Consider the following 18,219-nt stretch of genomic DNA (forward strand, 5'->3'; position numbering starts at 1 on the left):
GGGGGTGGAATATTCATTACTTGGGGAGGGGATTTCTTGGGAGCAAAGTTTTGTACATTTTCTTGCTTATGTCATCACGGTTTCCAGCCTTCTTTGCCTTGGGCCTGTCTGGTTTGATCAGCTTCATGTGGCTTGTTTTGGAGTGCTGTCAGGACAGGTTCTCTAACTTTCCCAATAATTGGCCATAACTCCCCCTTTGCTGGCCTCCAGGCATCCTGTTAAAGCCTGTCTACTCTAAAGCCCACCCAAAAAGATTCTCCTCCATACAGTAGAAAATTCCACTCTTAGAGAGCAATTGCTTTGGATTTTCGAGGTTTGGAGACTTTTCAAGAGTTTTCATTCAAAGAAATTTGTATCAATGTTCTGTTAGAGGGAGCTGGTTGACAGGTCAGAACTCTGAAAGGATGGAAGAGACATTTTTGGAGATTAAGTGTAGGGTTGTGCTAAGGGAGAATGGAAGTAAGGAGGAGTCTGGAAACTGGGCTCATAAACTTTTAATAATCCATAATAACCTGAGCATGCACTATTCTATTACTTGTAAAGACTATAGAGTCTTACTCATTGTTTCAAGAATTGTTTTTTTTTTTTAAGAATTGTTTTTTAAAAGTTTTTTTTCTCCCTTATATTGATGGGAGGTGTATTACAGAACTGGCATGTTTTTCTGTATGTTTTATTTTTTATTTTTATTTTTTTTTAAAGATTTTATTTATTTATTTGTGTGAGAGAGAATGAGAGAGAGCACATGAGAGGGGGGAGGGTCAGGGAGAGGCAGACTCCCTGCCGAGCAGGGAGCCTGATGTGGGACTCGATCCCGGGACTCCAGGATCATGACCTGAGCCGAAGGCAGTCGCTTAACCAACTGAGCCACCCAGGCGCCCTTTCTGTATGTTTGAAATCAAATCTTCTGTCCTAGTCTCAGATAGGGCTCCCAATTTGTTTGGAAAATCTGGTAACCATACTTATAAAAATTGAGGTGGCTGATCAACAAAAGTCTGGAATATTTTCTAAAAACTGAGGTATCTTATCAACCAAAGCCTGAAATTTTAGAAATGTTGATGCTTAATCATTTGTCATAATGAAAATGGAAAAATTTATTTATTTATTTATTTATTTATTTATTTATTTTTTTTAAAGATTTTTTATTTATTTATTTGACAGAGAGAGACATAGAGAGAGCAGGAACACAAGCAGGGGGAGAGGGAGAAGCAGGCTTCCCGCTGAGCAGGGAGCCCGATGTGGGACTCGATCCCAGGACCCTGGGACCATGACCTGAGCCGAAGGCAGACGCTTAACGACTGAGCCACCCAGGCGCCCGAAAATGGAAAAATTTATACTTTAAAAAATTATTATGTTTCTTAATATTTCCATACTATTTTAGCAATCTGAGATGGGAAATTAAAAGTTTCTGTGTGACCAAAAAATCTACTCAGGAAAGTAAGAAAAATCACAAATTAATTTTATTTATTTATTTATTATTAATTAATTTATTTAAAGTAGTCTCCATGCCCAAGGTGGAGTGAACGTGGGGCTTGAACTCATGACCCTGAGATCAAGACCTGAGCTGAGATTAAGAGTCAGACGCTTAACCAACTGAGCCACCCAGGCACCCCACAAATATTATTTAAATCAGAGATTTATTGAAACACTAAATCAAGATTCTGTTTTACATATTGATTAATGATTAGTAATCTAACACACTAAAAAGAAAAAAAAACAAACAAGAAGTGATTATATACAATCTTTTTCTTGGTACTCTAGTAAGTATGGATGCCTTTTTAGTTGAATAGAAGTAATTTTTCAACCCATACTTCTTTGGAAAGATTCAGTAAAGTATGTGACAAAAACAAATTACAAGGGCTCTCAAAGAACCATTTTTATCCTTGCATGAGTTGTCTCAACAGATTTCTTGTGTAATCTCCATATGGGATTGAACTACATTTGCATACAGATAGGTCTAGTATCCTCTGGCTCCTTCTTCACTCCTCTTCCTCTTTAGTTTTCGGTGCTTGACTTTCTTAGCTGGAGGATGATGGGACATCTGATTCAGGTATTTGGTCATCATTGATGTTGTGGCCACCAGCCGGCAGAGTATTTGGTCAATGTCATAGATGGACTGATTTTCTAGGTCCTTACCAAATGTATCTGAGGAGGCTGGTTTTTTCAGCTAAAAGAAGAAAGACAGATGATATTATAGATTTTTTTCTTACTGTAGTTCAGATTACATTTGTTTTCTGGATATGTACACTTAAACTCTAAACACTACCCGTTATGTATCTATACAAAAGAAAGGTTACTATAAAAGGTGTTAAGTGCAGAAGAAATGCTCTTTTGTATATGATTATAAGATTATAGTGATCATTATCACCATCAGCAAGCATTTAATAGTGCTTTTTATGGTTAGAGCATTCTGCTGAAAGAAATTACTTGAATATTAGTAAAATGTTTTCCTTTACTAAGCAGCCTCCATGTATAATGCAGTCAAATCCTAGTAATTTTATAAATATCTCATTGTTGTGAAGGTCAGCGAGCTTTTAAGATTACCTCAAAATACAGCGCCATTGGCAAAGTAGGAAATTAGTTTAAGAGCACCATTTCCCAGAAAATTATCCTAACCTTAGAAATTAGTTTATAGTCTATTTAAAAAAGAAAAAAATACATGACAACTTTGACATACTTAGCTTTCTTAGATAGATCTGGAAGGGACTTTACAGATCTTTGTCCAGATACTTCATTTATGGATGAGACAGCTAAGAAAGATTGAATGACTTACCTATGGGCCCAGACAGATAACTTCATCTCCTACCCATTCTACTCACTGTAGCTCACTACTTTCCTGATCTATTTTGTAACTTGAAAGAGAGAGGATGAACTAGATTATTTTAAGGGCTTTCTAATTCAGTACACATTGTTGAGCCCCAAGTATGTGCAAGACACTGTACTACATGTTTAGGGGTGAGTGGTGGGGGCAAGGACATGTTACAAAGAGGAATAAGATATGGTACTTTCCTTCAAAGAAGCTGATAATCTTATGTTTTAAAGTCTATGGTATTTATAACTATTCCTATTTGCATCACTAATTCACCTTTTTTTGGTGTTTTTTCCATTTCATCCACAGGTAATGCACAGATAAAACAGACAGGATTAAAAAGAGAGCTTGTACTAAAATATAAATGAGATGTAAAGAACCCTGAAATATATCCATATTAGCAAAACTGCAGCATAGTTTGTCCAGAGGGTAAGGTAGGCAGTGAGATGGAGAAGGCTTAACTTGCAGATAATGCATTTCTTCTGGAAAAATCTCCCATCCAACCTTTGTCCAGAGAGTTCCATCACAAATGCAGAAGCTCTCCCTAAAGAAGCAGATAAACAACAGAGAAAAAGTTAGGGATAGTCCTTGAATGGACATCTTTCTCAACTGGGGAAAAAAAAATCTATAGCCAAAAAATTGGTCACAGAGCAGAATCACTCTGGGATCAGTTAATATGGTGCTCCACTGAAAGCATTGTCAGCACAATATACACTGATGATCATTATAACATCATCAGTCATAGTGATTCAGGATAAATTCAGTGATGTCATAAAGGACCACATTAGAACTAAAAGGTGTCACCTAGCCAATTACTGGGTTCTTTTCTTTCTCTTTCTTTCCTTCTTTCTTTCTTTCTTTCCTTCCTTCCTTCTTTCTTTCTTTCTTTCTTTCTTTCTTTCTTTCTTTCTTTCTTTCTTTCTTTCTTTCTTTCTTTCTTTTCCTTCCTTCCTTCCTTCCTTCCTTCCTTCCTTCCTTCCTTCCTTCCTTCTTTCTTTCTTTCTTTCCTTCTTTCTTTCTTTTTTCCTTCCTTCCTTCCTTCCTTCCTTCCTTCCTTCCTTCCTTCCTTCCTTCCTTCCTTCCTTCCTTCCTTCCCTCTTTCTCTCTTTCTCTCTTTGTATTTTTAAGTAATCTGTACACCCATCATGGGGCTTGAACTCACAACCCCAAGAGTAAGAGTTGCATGCTTCACCAACTGAGCCAGCCAGGCACTCCTGGGTTTCTTAGGGATATTTTTCCTTGCTTTTTGCCAGAATGTTTTGACCTTTTTCCCTTTTCTGAAAAATGAAGACTTTACTAATTTTTGCTTGCTAATAAATTCTGTAATCATATTAACAGATTTTCATGGAAATAATTTACCTGTATCTCCTCCAAACCTTCTGAGGTATGGCAGTTTTATATCTACCTAAAGTGTTGCTATAGCCATACTGTTTCACACAATTTAGCATCTGCTTCTGTTTTTTTCACTCTGGAATGTCCTTCCCTTCAAATAGTTAAGCAAATATTGAGTTCCTCCCCCTTTTAACCTGTGTCCCTTTGGTGGCAATGTGGTACTGTCCAATAGTGAGTGAGGGGTGGGGAATTTGGCATGGAGTATGATAAAAAGATGAGACATAGATCCTGCCTTTAAAGGGCTTACAGTCTAGAGATAGAAGCAAAAAACAAGATAGGAAAAATTATGAGATAGACTAAAATGAGAGCTAACTCAAATTACAATCATGTAATGGTTGAGAGAGCAATCAGTTCTATTTGGGGGAATCAGAAGTCAGAAGTTTCACAAAAGAGTATTCGAGTAAGCTTTGAAGAACGAGTAGAATTTTGGAAGATGGCAATGCAGAGAGGGCATCTTAGGTTGAGGAAACATAATGGAGAAATTCTCTGTCAACATTCATATAATAAATACTTATTGAGTACCTCTATGTGCTAAATACTGTCCTAGGACCTGAGAATATATACACAATTTGGCACAAAACAGAATCTTTATGTTCCTCAGTTTACTCTCCAGTAGGAAGACCCAGAAACTATATCTGTCAAAATCTATAAATCTATAGAGAGCTTTCGAGAAAAGTAGAACGGCAAGGGGGTTATGAAATCGCCGGCAAGGGGGTTTTGAAGTTGCCAGTAAGTGAATGAGTGAGTGTGTGTTCCTTTATAGAGGGCAAACAGGAAAGGCCTCTCTGATAAGCTAATGTCTGAGCAGACAGACAGCTGAGGAACTGAGAGTGAGCCATGTTGACAGGTGGGGATGTTGCTCTGTAAATAATGGGTAGACTCTCTGGATGAATGTTGGAAGGGATAAAGCTAGAAAGGTAGTTTGTGGCTAGGTGGATGTTGGAGGGCTCTGTGTTTTATTCAGTAGTCAGTAGGGAGTCATTTAGAGAGTTTTGAGGAGAAGAGTGACATAATGATAAACTTACCGAGTGCTTTACTATGTCCCAGGCACTGTGCCAAGATACTTGCATGCATTATACTACATTTTGTTTAGTCCTTACAGTTATATGAGGACTGTACTACAATACTTCCATTTTATAGATGAAACCTAGAGAGGTTAAGGTATTACTGTGGTCTAAGTGTTTGTGTCTTCCTACCCCCAATTCATATGTTGAATACTAATGCCCAGTGTGATAGTTTTAGGAGGTGTAGGGCCTTTGGGAGGTGCTTAGGAAATGAGGGTGGAACCCTTACAAATAAGATTAGTGTCCTTATAAGAGTTCTCACAGAGCTCCCTAGCCCCTTCCACCATGTGAAGGCATAGTGAGAATATGCCAGCTATGAAGAAGGAGGGTCTCATCAGACCACAACCATGTTGGTGCCTTGATCTTGGACTTCTCAGTCTCCAGAACCGTGAGAAATGAATTTCTGTTGTTTATAATCTACCCAGTCGGTGATGTTTTGCTATAGCAGCCTGAATGCATTACACAGGTATGGTGGCATTAGGAGGATGCTTGCAATAAACTCCTTTCTCTACCAAGCCACCCCTAATAAACATGTGCTCTCAGTAAAATCAGTGTGCTTATCATACAAATGCAGTTTCATGACAAGTTCTTTAGTCCCATCTTCTGACTAATTCCTCCATCCTGTATTGGAATTCTGGAACTACCACTGACTCCAGGTTACCCAAATAGTGTAGCCAAAACCTAAACCTTGGATTCCAGTTTAGGGAATTAATTTTGCTTGCAGCGTGAATGATAGGTTTGAATCTGCGAAGGGCTGGAAGCAAGAATACTAGTTAACTGGTCCCTATACGTTAATACAATTCCTGGAGCACCTGGGTGACTCGGTTGAGCGTCCAACTCTTGATCTTGGCTCGGGTCTTGATCTCAGGGTTGTGCGTTTGAGCCCTGTGTTGAGTCCAGCAAACAAACAAACCAAAAAACCCTAAAAACTATTCCAGACATGGGTCTGAATTTGACCTCTTTTATTATGTCCACTTTACAGATAGACAAATGAGGCTTAGGAGATTGTTAGTTACTACAGATGACACAGCTGAGTGTTACAGTGATTTTTTTTAAAGTTTCTGTTTCAATTCCAGTTAGTTACCATACAGTGTAATATTAGTTTCAGATGTACAATTTAGTGATTCAACACTCCACACAGCACCCAGGGCTCATCACAACAAGCGCCCTCCTCAGTCGCCATCACCTATTTCACCCAACCCCCTACCCGACTCCCCTCTGGTAACCATCAGTTTGTTCTCTATAGTTAAGAGTCTGTTTCTTGGTGTGCCTCTCTCTCTCTCTTTTCCCCCTTTGCTCATTTGTTTTGTTTCTTAAATTCCACATAGGAGCAAAATCATATGGTATTTGTCTTTTTCTAATTGACTTATTTTGCTTAGCATAATACTCTCTCTAGCTCCATCCACATCCTTGCAAATGGCAAGATTGCATTCCTTTTTAAGGTTAAGTAATATTCCAATTTATATATATACCTTAAGTAATATTCCATTTTATATATATACCACATCAATATAGATGGGCACTTGGGCTGTTTCTGTAGTTTGGCTATTGTAGATAATGCTGCTGTAAACATTGGTGTCCATGTACCCCTTTGAATTGGTATTATTGTATTCTTTGGGTAAATACTGCAATTGCTGAATTGTAGAGTGGTTCTGTGTTTGACTTTTGAGGAACCACCATACTGTTTTCCACAGTGGCTGCACCAGTTTGCCTTCCCACCAGCAGTGCAAGAGGGTTCCCTTTCTCCACATCCTCACCAATACCTGTTGTTTCTTGTATTTTTTATTTTAGCTCTTCTGACAGATGTGAGGTGAAATCACATTGTAGTTTTGATTTGTATTTCTCTGATGATGAGTAATGTGGAGCATCTTTTCATGTCTGTTGGCCAGCTGATGTCTTTAGAAAAATGTCTATCCATGTTTTTTACCCGTTTTTTAGTTGGATTATTTGTTTTTTGGATGTTGAATTGTATAGGTTCTTTATCAGAGATGTCATTTGCAAATATCTTCCCCCATTCCACAAGTTGCCTTTTAGTTTTGTTGTTTGTTTCCTTCTCTGTGCAGAAGCTTTTTATTTTGATGAAGTCCCGATCCTTTATTTTTGCTCTTGTTTTCCTTGCCTCCAGAGACATATCTAGAAAGAAGCTGCTATTGCCAATGTCAAAGAGGTTACTGCCTGTGTTCTCCACTAGGACTTTTTAGTAGTTTCCTGTCTCACATTTAGGTCTTTTATCCATTTTGAAGTTATTTTTGTGTAGGGTGTAAGAAAGTGGTCCAGTTTCATTCTTTTGCATGTTGCTCTCCAGTTTTCCCAACACCATTTGTTGAAGAGACTCTTTTCCATTGGCTCTTTATTGAAGATTAATTGACCATATAGTTGTGGGTTCATTTATGGATTCTCTATTCTGTTCCATTGGTCTATGTGTCTATTTTTGTGCTGTTTACTGTTTTGATCACTACAGCTTTGTAATATAACCTGAACTCCAGAATTGTGATGCCTCCAGCTTTGCTTTTCTTTTTCAAGGTTGCTTTGGCTATTTGGGGTCTTTCATGGTTCTATACAAATTTTAGGATTGGTTGTTCTAGCTCTGTGAAAAATGCTGTTGGTATTTTGATAGGGATTGCATTAAATGTGTAGATCACTTTGGGTAGTATAGACATTTTAACAATATTTGTCCTTCTAATCCATGGATGTTTTCCATTTCTCTGTGTTTTATCTTCGTCTCTTTCATCAGTGTTTTATAGTTTTCAGAGTACTGGTCTTTCACCTCTTTGGTTAGGTTTATTCCTAAGTATTTTATGGTTTTTAGTACAGTTGTAAATGGGATTAATGCCCTAATTTGTCTTTCTGCTGCTTCATTATTGGTGTATAGAAATACAACATATTTCTGTATGTTGTTTTTGTATCCTGTGACTTTACAGAATTCGTGTATCAGTTCTACAGGTTTTTGGTGCAGTCTTTTGGGTTTTCTATATAGAGTATCATGTCATCTGCAAATAGTGAAAATTTGACTTCTATGCCAATTTGGATGCCTTTTACTTCTTTTTATTGTCTGATTGCTGTGACTAGGACTTCCAGTACTATGTTGAATACCAGTGGTGAGAGTAGACATCCCTGTCTTGTTCCTGACCATAGAGGAAAAGCTCTGTTTTTTTTCCCATTGAGAATGATATTAGTTGTGGTTTTTCATATATGGACTTTATTATGCTGAGATACATTCCCTCTAACCCTACTTTGTTGAGAGTTTTTATCATGAATGGATGTTGTACTTTGTCAAATGCTTTTTCTGCATCTATTGAAAGGGTCATATGGTTCTTATCCTTTCTTTTATTAATGTGGTGTATCACATTGATTGATTTGCGAATATTGAACTACCCTTGCAGCCCAGGAATAAATCCCACTTGATTTGTTCACAGACGAATTCTACCAAACATTTAAAGAAGAGCTAATACTTATTCTTCTCAAACTATTCCAAAAAATAGAAAAGGAAGGAAAACTTCCAAATTCATTCTATGAGGCCATGATTGGTGAATGATTCTTTTAATCCTTTGGGTTCTGTTTGCTATTGAGAATTTTTGTATCCATGTTCATCGGGGATATTGGCCTGTAGTTTTCTTTTTAGGGGAGTCTTTTTCTGGTTTTGGTATCAGGGTAATGCTGGCCTCATAGAATGAATTCCAAAACTATTTTTTGGAATAGTTTGAGAAGAATAGGTATTAACTCTTCTTTAATTATTTGGTAGAATTTGTCTGTGAAGCCATCTGGCCCTGGACTTTGGTTTGTTGGGAGATTTTTATTACTGATTCATTTTCTTTGCTGGTTATCAGTCCGTTCAAGTTTTATGTTTCTTCCTGTTTCAGTTTTGGTAGTTTATACATTTCTAGGAATTTATCCATTTCTTCTAGGTTGTCCAGTTTTTTGGCATATAGTTTTTCATAATCTTCTCTTATGATTGTTTGCATTTCTGTGGTGTTCGTTGTTATTTCTCTTCTCTTGTTCATGATTTTATTTATTTGGGTCCTTTTTATTTTCTTTTTGGTAAGTGTGGCTAGGGGTTTATCAATTTAATTAATTCTTTCAAAGAACCAACTCCTGGTTTCATTGATCTGTTCCATTGTTTTTTTAGTTTCTGTATCATTTATTTCTGCTCTAATCTTTATTATTTCCTTCCTTCTTTTGGTTTTAGGCTTTTTCCTTGTTCTTTCTCTAGCTCCTTTAGGTGTAAGGTTAGGTTGTTTACTTGAGATTTTTCTTGCTTCCTGAGCTAGGCCTGTATTGCTATGTACTTCCCTCTTGTGACCACTTTTGCTGCATCCCAAGTGTTTTGGACCATTTTGCTTTCATTTTCATTTGTTTCTATGTTTTTTTAATTTCTTCTTTGATTTCCTGGCTGACCCATTCATTGTTTTGTAGCATGTTGTTTAAGCTCCATGTATTTGTGGACTTTTCAATTTTTTGTGTGTGTGGTTGACTTCAACATTGTAGTCAGAAAATATGCATGGTATGATCTCAATCTTTCTGTACTTGTTGAGGCCTGATTCATGACTTAGTATGTGATCTATTCTTTTTTTTTTTTTAAAGATTTTATTTATTTATTTGAAAGATAGAGACATAGCAAGAGAGGGAACACAAGCAGGGGGAGTGGGAGAGAGAGAAGCAGGCTTCCCGCCGAGCAGGGAGCCCAATGTGGGGCTCGATCCCAGGACCCTGAGACCATGACCTGAGCCGAAGGTAGACGCTTAACCAACTGAGCCACCCAGGTGCCCCAGTATGTGATCTATTCTTGAGACTGTCCCATGTGCACTTGAAAAGAATATGTATTCTGCTGTTTTAGGATGGCAAGTTCTGAATATGTCTATTAAGTCCATGTGATCCAGTGTGTCATTCAAAGCCATTATTTCCATCAATCAAAGAAAGACATGTATCATATGACCTCACTGATATGAGGAATTCTTAATATCAGGAAACAAACTGAGGGTTGCTGGAGTGGTGGGGGGTGGGAGGGATATGGGGGTGGCTAGGTGATAGACATTGGGGAGGGTATGTGCTATGGTGAGCTCTGTGAACTGTGTAAGACTGTTGAGTCACAGACCTGAACCTCTGAAACAAATAATACATTATATGTTAAAAAAAGAAGAAGAAGAAGAAGAAGAAGATAGCAAGAAGGGAAAAATGAAGGGGGGGGGAATTGAAGGGGGAGACGAACCATGAGAGACTATGGACTCTGAGAAACAAACAGGGTTCTAGAGGGGAGGGGGGTGGGAGGATGGGTTAGCCTGGTGATGGGTATTAAAGAGGGCATGTACTGAATGGAGCACTGGGTCTTATACTCAAACAATGAATCATGGAACACTACATCAAAAACTAATGATGTAATGTATGGTGATTAACATACATAATAAAAAAAAAAGCCATTATTTCCTTGTTGATTTTCTGTTTAGATGATATGTGCATTGATACAAGTGGGGTGTTAAAGTCCTCTACTATTACTGTGTTTTATCAATTAGTTCCTTTATGTTTTTTATTATATATTTGGGTGCTCCCATCCTGGATGCATAAATATTTATAATTATTAGTTGGATTATCCCCTTTTTTATGCTATAGTGTCCTTCTTTATCTCTTGTTACAGTCTTCATTTTATTTATTTATTTATTTAATTTTTTATTATGTTAATCCCCATACATTACATCATTAGTTTTAGATGTAGTGTTCCATGATTCATTGTTTGTGCATAACACCCAGTGCTCCATGCAGAACGTGCCCTCTATAATACCCATCACCAGGCTAACCCATCCTCCCACCCCCCCTCCCCTCTAGAACCCTCAGTTTGTTTTTCAGAGTCCATCGTCTCTCATGATTCGTCTACCCCTCCGATTCCCCCTGCTTCATTCTTCCCGTCCTGCTATCTTCTTCTTCTTTTTTTTTCTTAACATATATTGCATTATTCGTTTCAGAGGTACAGTTCTGAGATTCAACAGTCTTGCACAATTCACAGCGCTTACCAGAGCACATACCCTCCCCAGTGTTTATCACCTGGCCACCCCATCCCTCCCACCCCACCCCCCACTCCAGCAACCCTCAGTTTGTTTCCTGAGATTAAGAATTCCTCATATCAGTGAGGTCATATGATACATGTGTTTCTCTGATTGACTTATTTCGCTCAGCATAATACTCTCCAGTTCCATCCACATCATTGCAAATGGCAAGATCTCATTCCTTTTGATGGCTGCATAATATTCCATTGTGTGTGTGTGTGTGTGTATATATATATATATATATATATATATATATATATATATATATACCACCTCTTCTTTATCCATTCATCTGTCAGTGGACATCTTGGCTCTTTCCACAGTTTGGCTATTGTGGACATTGCTGCTATAAACATCGGGGTGCACGTACCCTTTCAGATCCCTACTTTTGTATCTTTGGGGTAAATACCCAGTAGTGCAATTGCTGGATCATATGGTAGCTTTATTTTAAACTTTTTGAGGAACCTCCATACTGTTTTCCAGAGTGGCTGCACCAGCTTGCATTCCCACCAACAGTGTAGGAGGGTTCCCCTTTCTCTGCATCCCCGCCAACATCTGTCATTTCCTGACTTGTTAATTTTAGCCATTCTGACTGGTATGAGGTGGTATCTCATTGAGGTTTTGATTTGGATTTCCCTGATGCCGAGTGATGTTGAGCACTTTTTCATGTGTCTCTTGGCCATTTGGATGTCTTCTTTGCAGAAATGTCTGTTCATGTCTTCTGCCCATTTCTTGACTGGATTCTTTGTTCTTTGGGTGTTGAGTTTGATAAGTTCTTTATAGATTTTGGATACTAGCCCTTTATCTGATATGTCATTTGCAAATATCTTCTCCCATTCTGCCGGTTGTCTTTTGGTTTTGTTGACTGTTTCTTTTGCTGTGCAAAAGCTGTTTATCTTGATGAAGTCCCAATAGTTCATTTTTGCCCTTGCTTCCCTTGCCTTTGGCGATGTTTCTAGGAAGAAGTTGCTGCAGCTGAGGTCGAAGAGGTTGCTGCCTGTGTTCTCCTTTAGGATTTTGATGGACTCCTGTCTCACATTGAGGTCTTTCAACCATTTGGAGTCTATTTTTGTGTGTGGTGTAAGGAAATGGTCCAGTTTCATTCTTCTGCATGTGGCTGTCCAATTTTCCTAACACTATTTGTTGAAGAGACTGTCTTTGTTCCATTGGACATTCTTTCCTGGTTTCTCAAAGATTAGTTGACCATAGGGTTGAGGGTCTACTTCTGGGCTCTCTTTTTTGTTCCATTGACCTATGTGTCTGTTTTTGTGCCAGTACCATACTGTCTTGATGATGACAGCTTTGTAATAGAGCTGGAAGTCCGGAATTGTGATGCCACCAGCTTTGCTTTTCTTTTTCAACATTCCTCTGGCTATTTGGGGTCTTTTCTGGTTCCATATAGATTTTAAGATTATTTGTTCCATTTCTTTGAAAAAAGTGGATGGTATTTCAATGGGGATTGCATTGAATGTGTAGATTGCTCTAGGTAGCATTGACATCTTCACAATATTTGTTCTTCCAGTGTATGAGCATGGAATGTTTTTCCATTTCTTTGTATCTTCCTCTCTTTCATGAGTAGTTTATAGTTTTCTGAGTACAGATCCTTTGCCTCTTTGGTTAGATTTATTCCTAGGTATCTTATGTTTTTGGGTGCAATTGTAAATGGGATTGACTCCTTAATTTCTCTTTCTTCTGTCTTGTTGTTGGTGTATAGGAATGCCACTGATTTCTGTGCATTGATTTTATATCCTGCCACTTGACTGAATTCCTGTATGAGTTCTAGCAGTTTTGGGGTGGAGTCTTTGGGGTTTTCCACATAAAGTATCATATCATCTGCAAAGAGTGAGAGTTTGACTTCTTCTTTGCCGATTTGGATGCCTTTGATTTCTTTTTGTTGTCTGATTGCTGTGGCTAGGACTTCTAATACTATGTTGAATAGCAGTGGTGATAGTGGACATCCCTGCCACGTTCCTGACCTTAGGGGGAAAGCTCTCAGTTTTTCTCCATTGAGAATGATATTTGCTGTAGGTTTTTCATAGATGGCTTTTATGATATTGAGGTATGTACCCTCTATGCCTATACTCTGAAGAGTTTTGATCAAGAAAGGATGCTTACAGTTTCATTTTAAAGTCAAGTTTTCTCATATAAGAATTGCTACTCAGGTGTTCTTTTGACATCCATTAGTATGATAAATGGTTCTTTATCCCCTCACTTTCAGTCTGCAGGTGTGAAATGAGTTTCATGTAAGCAGCATATAGATGAGTCTTGGTTTTTTTTATCCAGTCTGGTACCCTGTGTTTTTTTATTGGAACATTTAGTCCATTTACATTCAGAGTAATTATTGATAGATATGTACTTAGTGCCATTTTATTACTTGTTTTGTCATTGTTTCTGGTGATGTTCTCTGTTCCTTTCTTATTTGTGTCACTTTTGGTCTTTCCTTTCTACTCAAGGCGTCCCTTTTAATATTTCTTTCAGGACTGGTTTAGTTTTTGTTTGTCTGGGAAACTCTTTTTCTCTCCTTCTCGTCTGAATGATAGCCTTGCTGGATAGAATATTCTTGGCTGCACATTTTTCCCATTCAGCACTTTGACTATGTCATACCACTCCCTTCTGGCTGGTCGTGTTTTTGTTGAGAAATCTGCAGCTAGCCTTATGGGTTTTCCCTTGTAAGTTAAGGACTTCTTTTGTCTTTCTGCTTTTAAGATTTTTTCTTTATGACTATATTTTGCAAATTTAGTTACAATATTTTTGGTGTTGGCCTGCTTTGGTTGATTTTTTTTTTTTCCTTTGGTTGATTTTGATGGGAATTCTCTGTGCCTCCTGGATCTGGATGTTTGTTTCCTTCTCCAGATTAGGGAAGTTTTTTGCTATTATTTTTTCAAATAATTTTTCTGCTCCCTTTTCTCTCTTCTTCTTCTGGGACTCCTATAATACAAATGTTATTACTTTTGATGAAGTCACTCAGTTCCATAAGATGAAGTCTATTCTAATGTTCCATAATTCTTCTCTCTTTTGTTCAGCTTCCTTATTTTCCATTATTTTGTCTTCTATATCAATAATTCATTCGTTGTTTTCTTTCAGCCTGCTGTTCATTGCCTCAAACCTGTTTCTAATCTCACTTATTACATTTTTCACTTCTGACAGATTCTTTTTAACTCTCTTATTTCTGTGTTATGGGTCTCCCTGAAGTTTTCCATTCTTTTCTCAAGTCCAGTGAGTATCTTTATGATGCTTTAAATTCTCCATCAGGCATGTTACTTATATTTGTTTCACTCAGATCTCTGGCTATGACCTTATCTTGTTCTTTCATGTGGGATGAATTCTTCCATCTTGGCACTTTGTCTAAGTCTCCGTCTCCTCCTCCTCCCCCTCCTCCTCCTCCTCCCCCCTCCCCCTCTTCCTCCTCCTCCTCCTTCTTCTTCTTCTTTCTCCTTCTTCTTCTTCTTCTTCTTCTTCTTCTTCTTCTTCTTCTTCTTCTTCTTCTTCTTCTTCTTCTTGGCTTCTCTCACTTTAGTTGTGGAATTTGTTCTGTCAGTCTTCAGGTTCATTTCTGGGGTATTTAGGATGATTGTTATCTACTTCTGTTTGTGGGATGAGATGAGCCTAGGGTCCCCCTATCCTGCTTCCATCTTCCTCTGTACAGTGATCTTTTTAACTCTCTCAAAAACTCCTATGTGGAGTTTCATGAGATTGTGTATGCTGATCATGATAGGCTGGATAACAGCCCCCAGAGATATCCAGGTCCTAATTACTGGAACCCATGAATGTTATAGGGCCAAATGGACTTTGCAGATACGATAAGGATTAAGGATTTTGAGATTGAGAGATTATCCTGGATTCTCCTGGTGGACCCTAAATATAATCACAGTGTCCTTATAAGAAGGAAATAGATGTTTGACAGGAAAAGGAGAAGGTGATGTGACTGGAAGCAGAGAGTGGCATGATGCACTCTGAAGGTGTTGGGAGGGGCTACAATCTGAGGAAAACATAAAATTGCTAGAAGATGAAAAAAGCAAGGAATGGTTTTTCCCCTCAGGCCTCTAGAAGGAGTCAGCCCTGTCTATGCTTGACTATAGTCCAGTGAAACCAATTTCAGACTTCTGGCACCTAGAAGTGTAAAATAATACATTAGTGTCTTAAGCCGTCAAGTCTATGATAATTTGTTATAGCAGCCATAGGAAACTAATACAGATTTTGGTACATGGAATTGAGGTGCAGCTGTAAAAAATATCTAAATATGTGGAAGTGGCTTTGGAATTGGGTAATGAGTAGATAGAAGAATTTTGAGGTGCAACATAGAAAAAGCCTAGGTTGCCTTGAGTGGACTGTTGGTAGAAACACAGATGTTAGAGATGCTGCTGGTGAGGGCTCAGAAGGAAATGAGGAGCATGTTATTGGAAAATGGAGGAAAGACAATCATGGCAGAAAGCTTGGCTTAATTGTGTCCTGTCCTTATACCAAAAGCAGAACTTGTAAGTGGGGAACTTGGACATTTAGCTAAAGGGATTTCCAAACAAAGTGTTGAAGACATGACCTGGTTTCTTCTTGTTGCTTATAGTAACATGTGAGAGGGGAAAGATAAATTGAGGAAAAAATTGTTATGTAAAAGGGAAACAGGACTTGACGATTTGGGAAATTCTCAGCCTATCCAGGTAGCAAAAGTGCTAAAATTAGGAGATTCACTATTAGGAAAGTGCTAAAATTAGGAGATTCACTATTAGGAAAGTGTGCTCTGGAGAAAAGGCAAGGATGTGGCTGGACAGTGTTTTGTGCTGAAGAGATTGGGTGTGATACTCATGGCTCCCCTCAGTCATCTTAGCAGAAGTCAGAAATAGAAATAAGATTATTCCGGAAGGACCCATGGAGGAGCCTGTTGCTTAATGGAATGAGTATCTGTGGCTTGCAGGGAGACTCACAAGGTTTTTGAGGATGTTATACCAGTAGGAACATTGTCAGTTTGAACAAAGGGACACAGAGAAAACAAAAAGAAGAAAGGCTGCTTGGAGTGCCTGGGTGGCTCAGTTGGTTAAGCGTCTGCCTTTGGCTCTGGTCATGATCTCAGGGTCCTGGGATCCAGCCCCATGTTGGGCTCCCTGCTCAGTGGGGAGTCTGCTTCTCCCTCTCCCTCTGCTGCTTCCCCTGCTTGTGCTCTCTCTCTCTCAAAAAGATAAATAAAATGTTTAAAAAAAAAAAAAGAAAAGAAAAGAAAAGAAAAAAGGCTGCTGGACTCCCAAAACCCTACAGTCAGGAAACAGACTGATGAAGCTATTCAGCTCGAATACATGCTACCTTTCCTAAAAAAGAATGATTCAGGCTGAAACACAGGCCAAGAGGATGGAGCCTTCTGCTACAGAGGATTATTCCTAGGTCTTGACACCTAATAGGATTTGCCCTGTGGGATTCCAAAATTGCTTGGGACTGGTGACTCCTGTTTTCCTTCCACTTTCTCCCTTTCTGAATGGCAGTGTCTACAACTCTTACACTGTGCCTGTCCCACCATTGTATTTTGGGAGTAGAGAACTTGATTTCTAGTTTCACAAGTCTGCAGATGGAGAGGAATTTTACTCCAGAATGATGGATCACACCAAAGTCTCACCCATAGCTTGTTTAGCTGATTTAGATGATGAGGTTTGAGACTTTTGAGTTGATGATATTTTAGATGAGCATTTGGACATGGGTTGATGTTGTAATGTGCTGAGATTTTTGGATGTTGGCATGAGGTGAATGTATTTTGCATGTGGGATAGATGTGAATTTTAGGGCAGGCTGTGATGAGCTGAAAAATGGCTACCAAACATATCTAGGTCCTTATTCCTGGAACCTGTGAATGTTATTTCATATGGCAAAATGAATTTTGTAGATCCTTCAGTTAAGGATGAGAAGATTATTCTGGTTTATCAAGGTGAGACCTGATGTACTTTGAAGATGGAGGAAAGAGCCACCAGTCAAGGATACAGGCTACCACTAGTGGTTGAAAAGGACAAGAAAATGGGTTTTCCTCTTGGGTCCCTCAGATAGAATCAGCCTTGCCAACACCTTGACTTTAGCCCATTGATACCAGTTTCAAACTTCTGGATTCTAGAACTGTGAGAGAATAAATTTGTGTTGTTGTCAGCCATCAAAGTTTGTTACAGCAGCCATAGGAAGTTAATACTTCAACCTTCAGATGAATTTGGGGCTTATTTACAACTTATAATATTCGGTTGTTCCATCTAGGAATATGGTAAACCTTTCCATTTATTTAAGTCTTTTATTTCTCTCCAAGTGTAATTTTATTCAAACAGGTCTTGCAGATTTTGTGATGACATTACTATGGGTGCTATAGTGAATGGAATTATTTTAAACACTTTTTTTTTTTAAAGGGAAAAGCTGGGCGCCTGGCTGGCTCAGTTGGAGGAGCATGCAGCTCTTGATCTCGGGGTCATGGGTTCAAGCCCCATGTTATGTGTAGAGATTACTTAAATGAATAAATATTAAAAAAAGAGAAAAGCTATTTTTGAATTTATTTTGAAGGATCACAAGGGGTAAAGCAAGTGACGGCTCATCTATTGGAAATGAATTTTTGTTTCTTTCTCTAGAGTAGAAATTTTAATGGAATATGGTCTCTTTGGGATTAGGTATCACATATAATATTTATTTGTCTTCAAAATTTTAGCACCATTTTAGGAACATGGTGAATGTCCCAAAGTGCTATGCTAGTTGAGTATCATCTATCTTGAAATTCAGTGAAAACAACCTTAACAAATCTTCTACACACAGTCTTTTTTTTTTTTTTTAAGATTTTTTATTTATTTACTTGAGAGAGAGTGAGCAAACAAGAGAGAGCATGAGTGGGGGGCAAGGGCAGAGGGAGGGGGAGAAGCTGACTCTTCACTGAGCAGGGAGCCCAATGTGGGGCTCAATCACAAGACCCTGGGATC

At 38.4% G+C, this 18,219-nt stretch overlaps 2 protein-coding genes across 2 annotated transcripts in view; one reads left to right on the top strand and one right to left on the bottom strand.

The window, feature by feature from the left end:
* The window catches only part of ANKRD45 (ankyrin repeat domain 45), a 48,895-nt gene that overhangs the window by 20,572 nt on the left and 10,104 nt on the right, over positions 1-18,219 (top strand). The gene's annotated exons all lie outside the window — the stretch shown is intronic.
* On the bottom strand, positions 1,614-3,406 carry TEX50 (testis expressed 50). Its single transcript, XM_045876171.2, has 2 exons — positions 3,083-3,406; positions 1,614-2,164 (listed from the first exon to the last, which is right to left on the bottom strand). The coding sequence occupies exons 1-2, from the start codon at positions 3,404-3,406 to the stop codon at positions 1,955-1,957; spliced, it is 534 nt and encodes a 177-aa protein (XP_045732127.1). The 3' UTR covers positions 1,614-1,954.

This window comes from Mirounga angustirostris, unplaced genomic scaffold (genome assembly GCF_029215605.1).
Source record: "Mirounga angustirostris isolate CCGP_5_RB_7025 unplaced genomic scaffold, mMirAng1.0.hap1 SCAF_6, whole genome shotgun sequence".
Taxonomy (NCBI): Eukaryota; Metazoa; Chordata; class Mammalia; order Carnivora; family Phocidae; genus Mirounga; species Mirounga angustirostris.

What these genes read in the sequence shown, in the direction of transcription:
- TEX50 (XM_045876171.2), bottom strand. Translation starts at nt 3,406, where the DNA reads ATGTCCATTCAAGGACTATCCCTAACTTTTTCTCTGTTGTTTATCTGC. An exon ending in GGAAAAAACACCAAAAAAAG is followed by an intron (nt 2,165 to 3,082) that starts GTGAATTAGTGA and finishes TTCTTCTTTTAG; the next exon opens with CTGAAAAAACCAGCCTCCTC.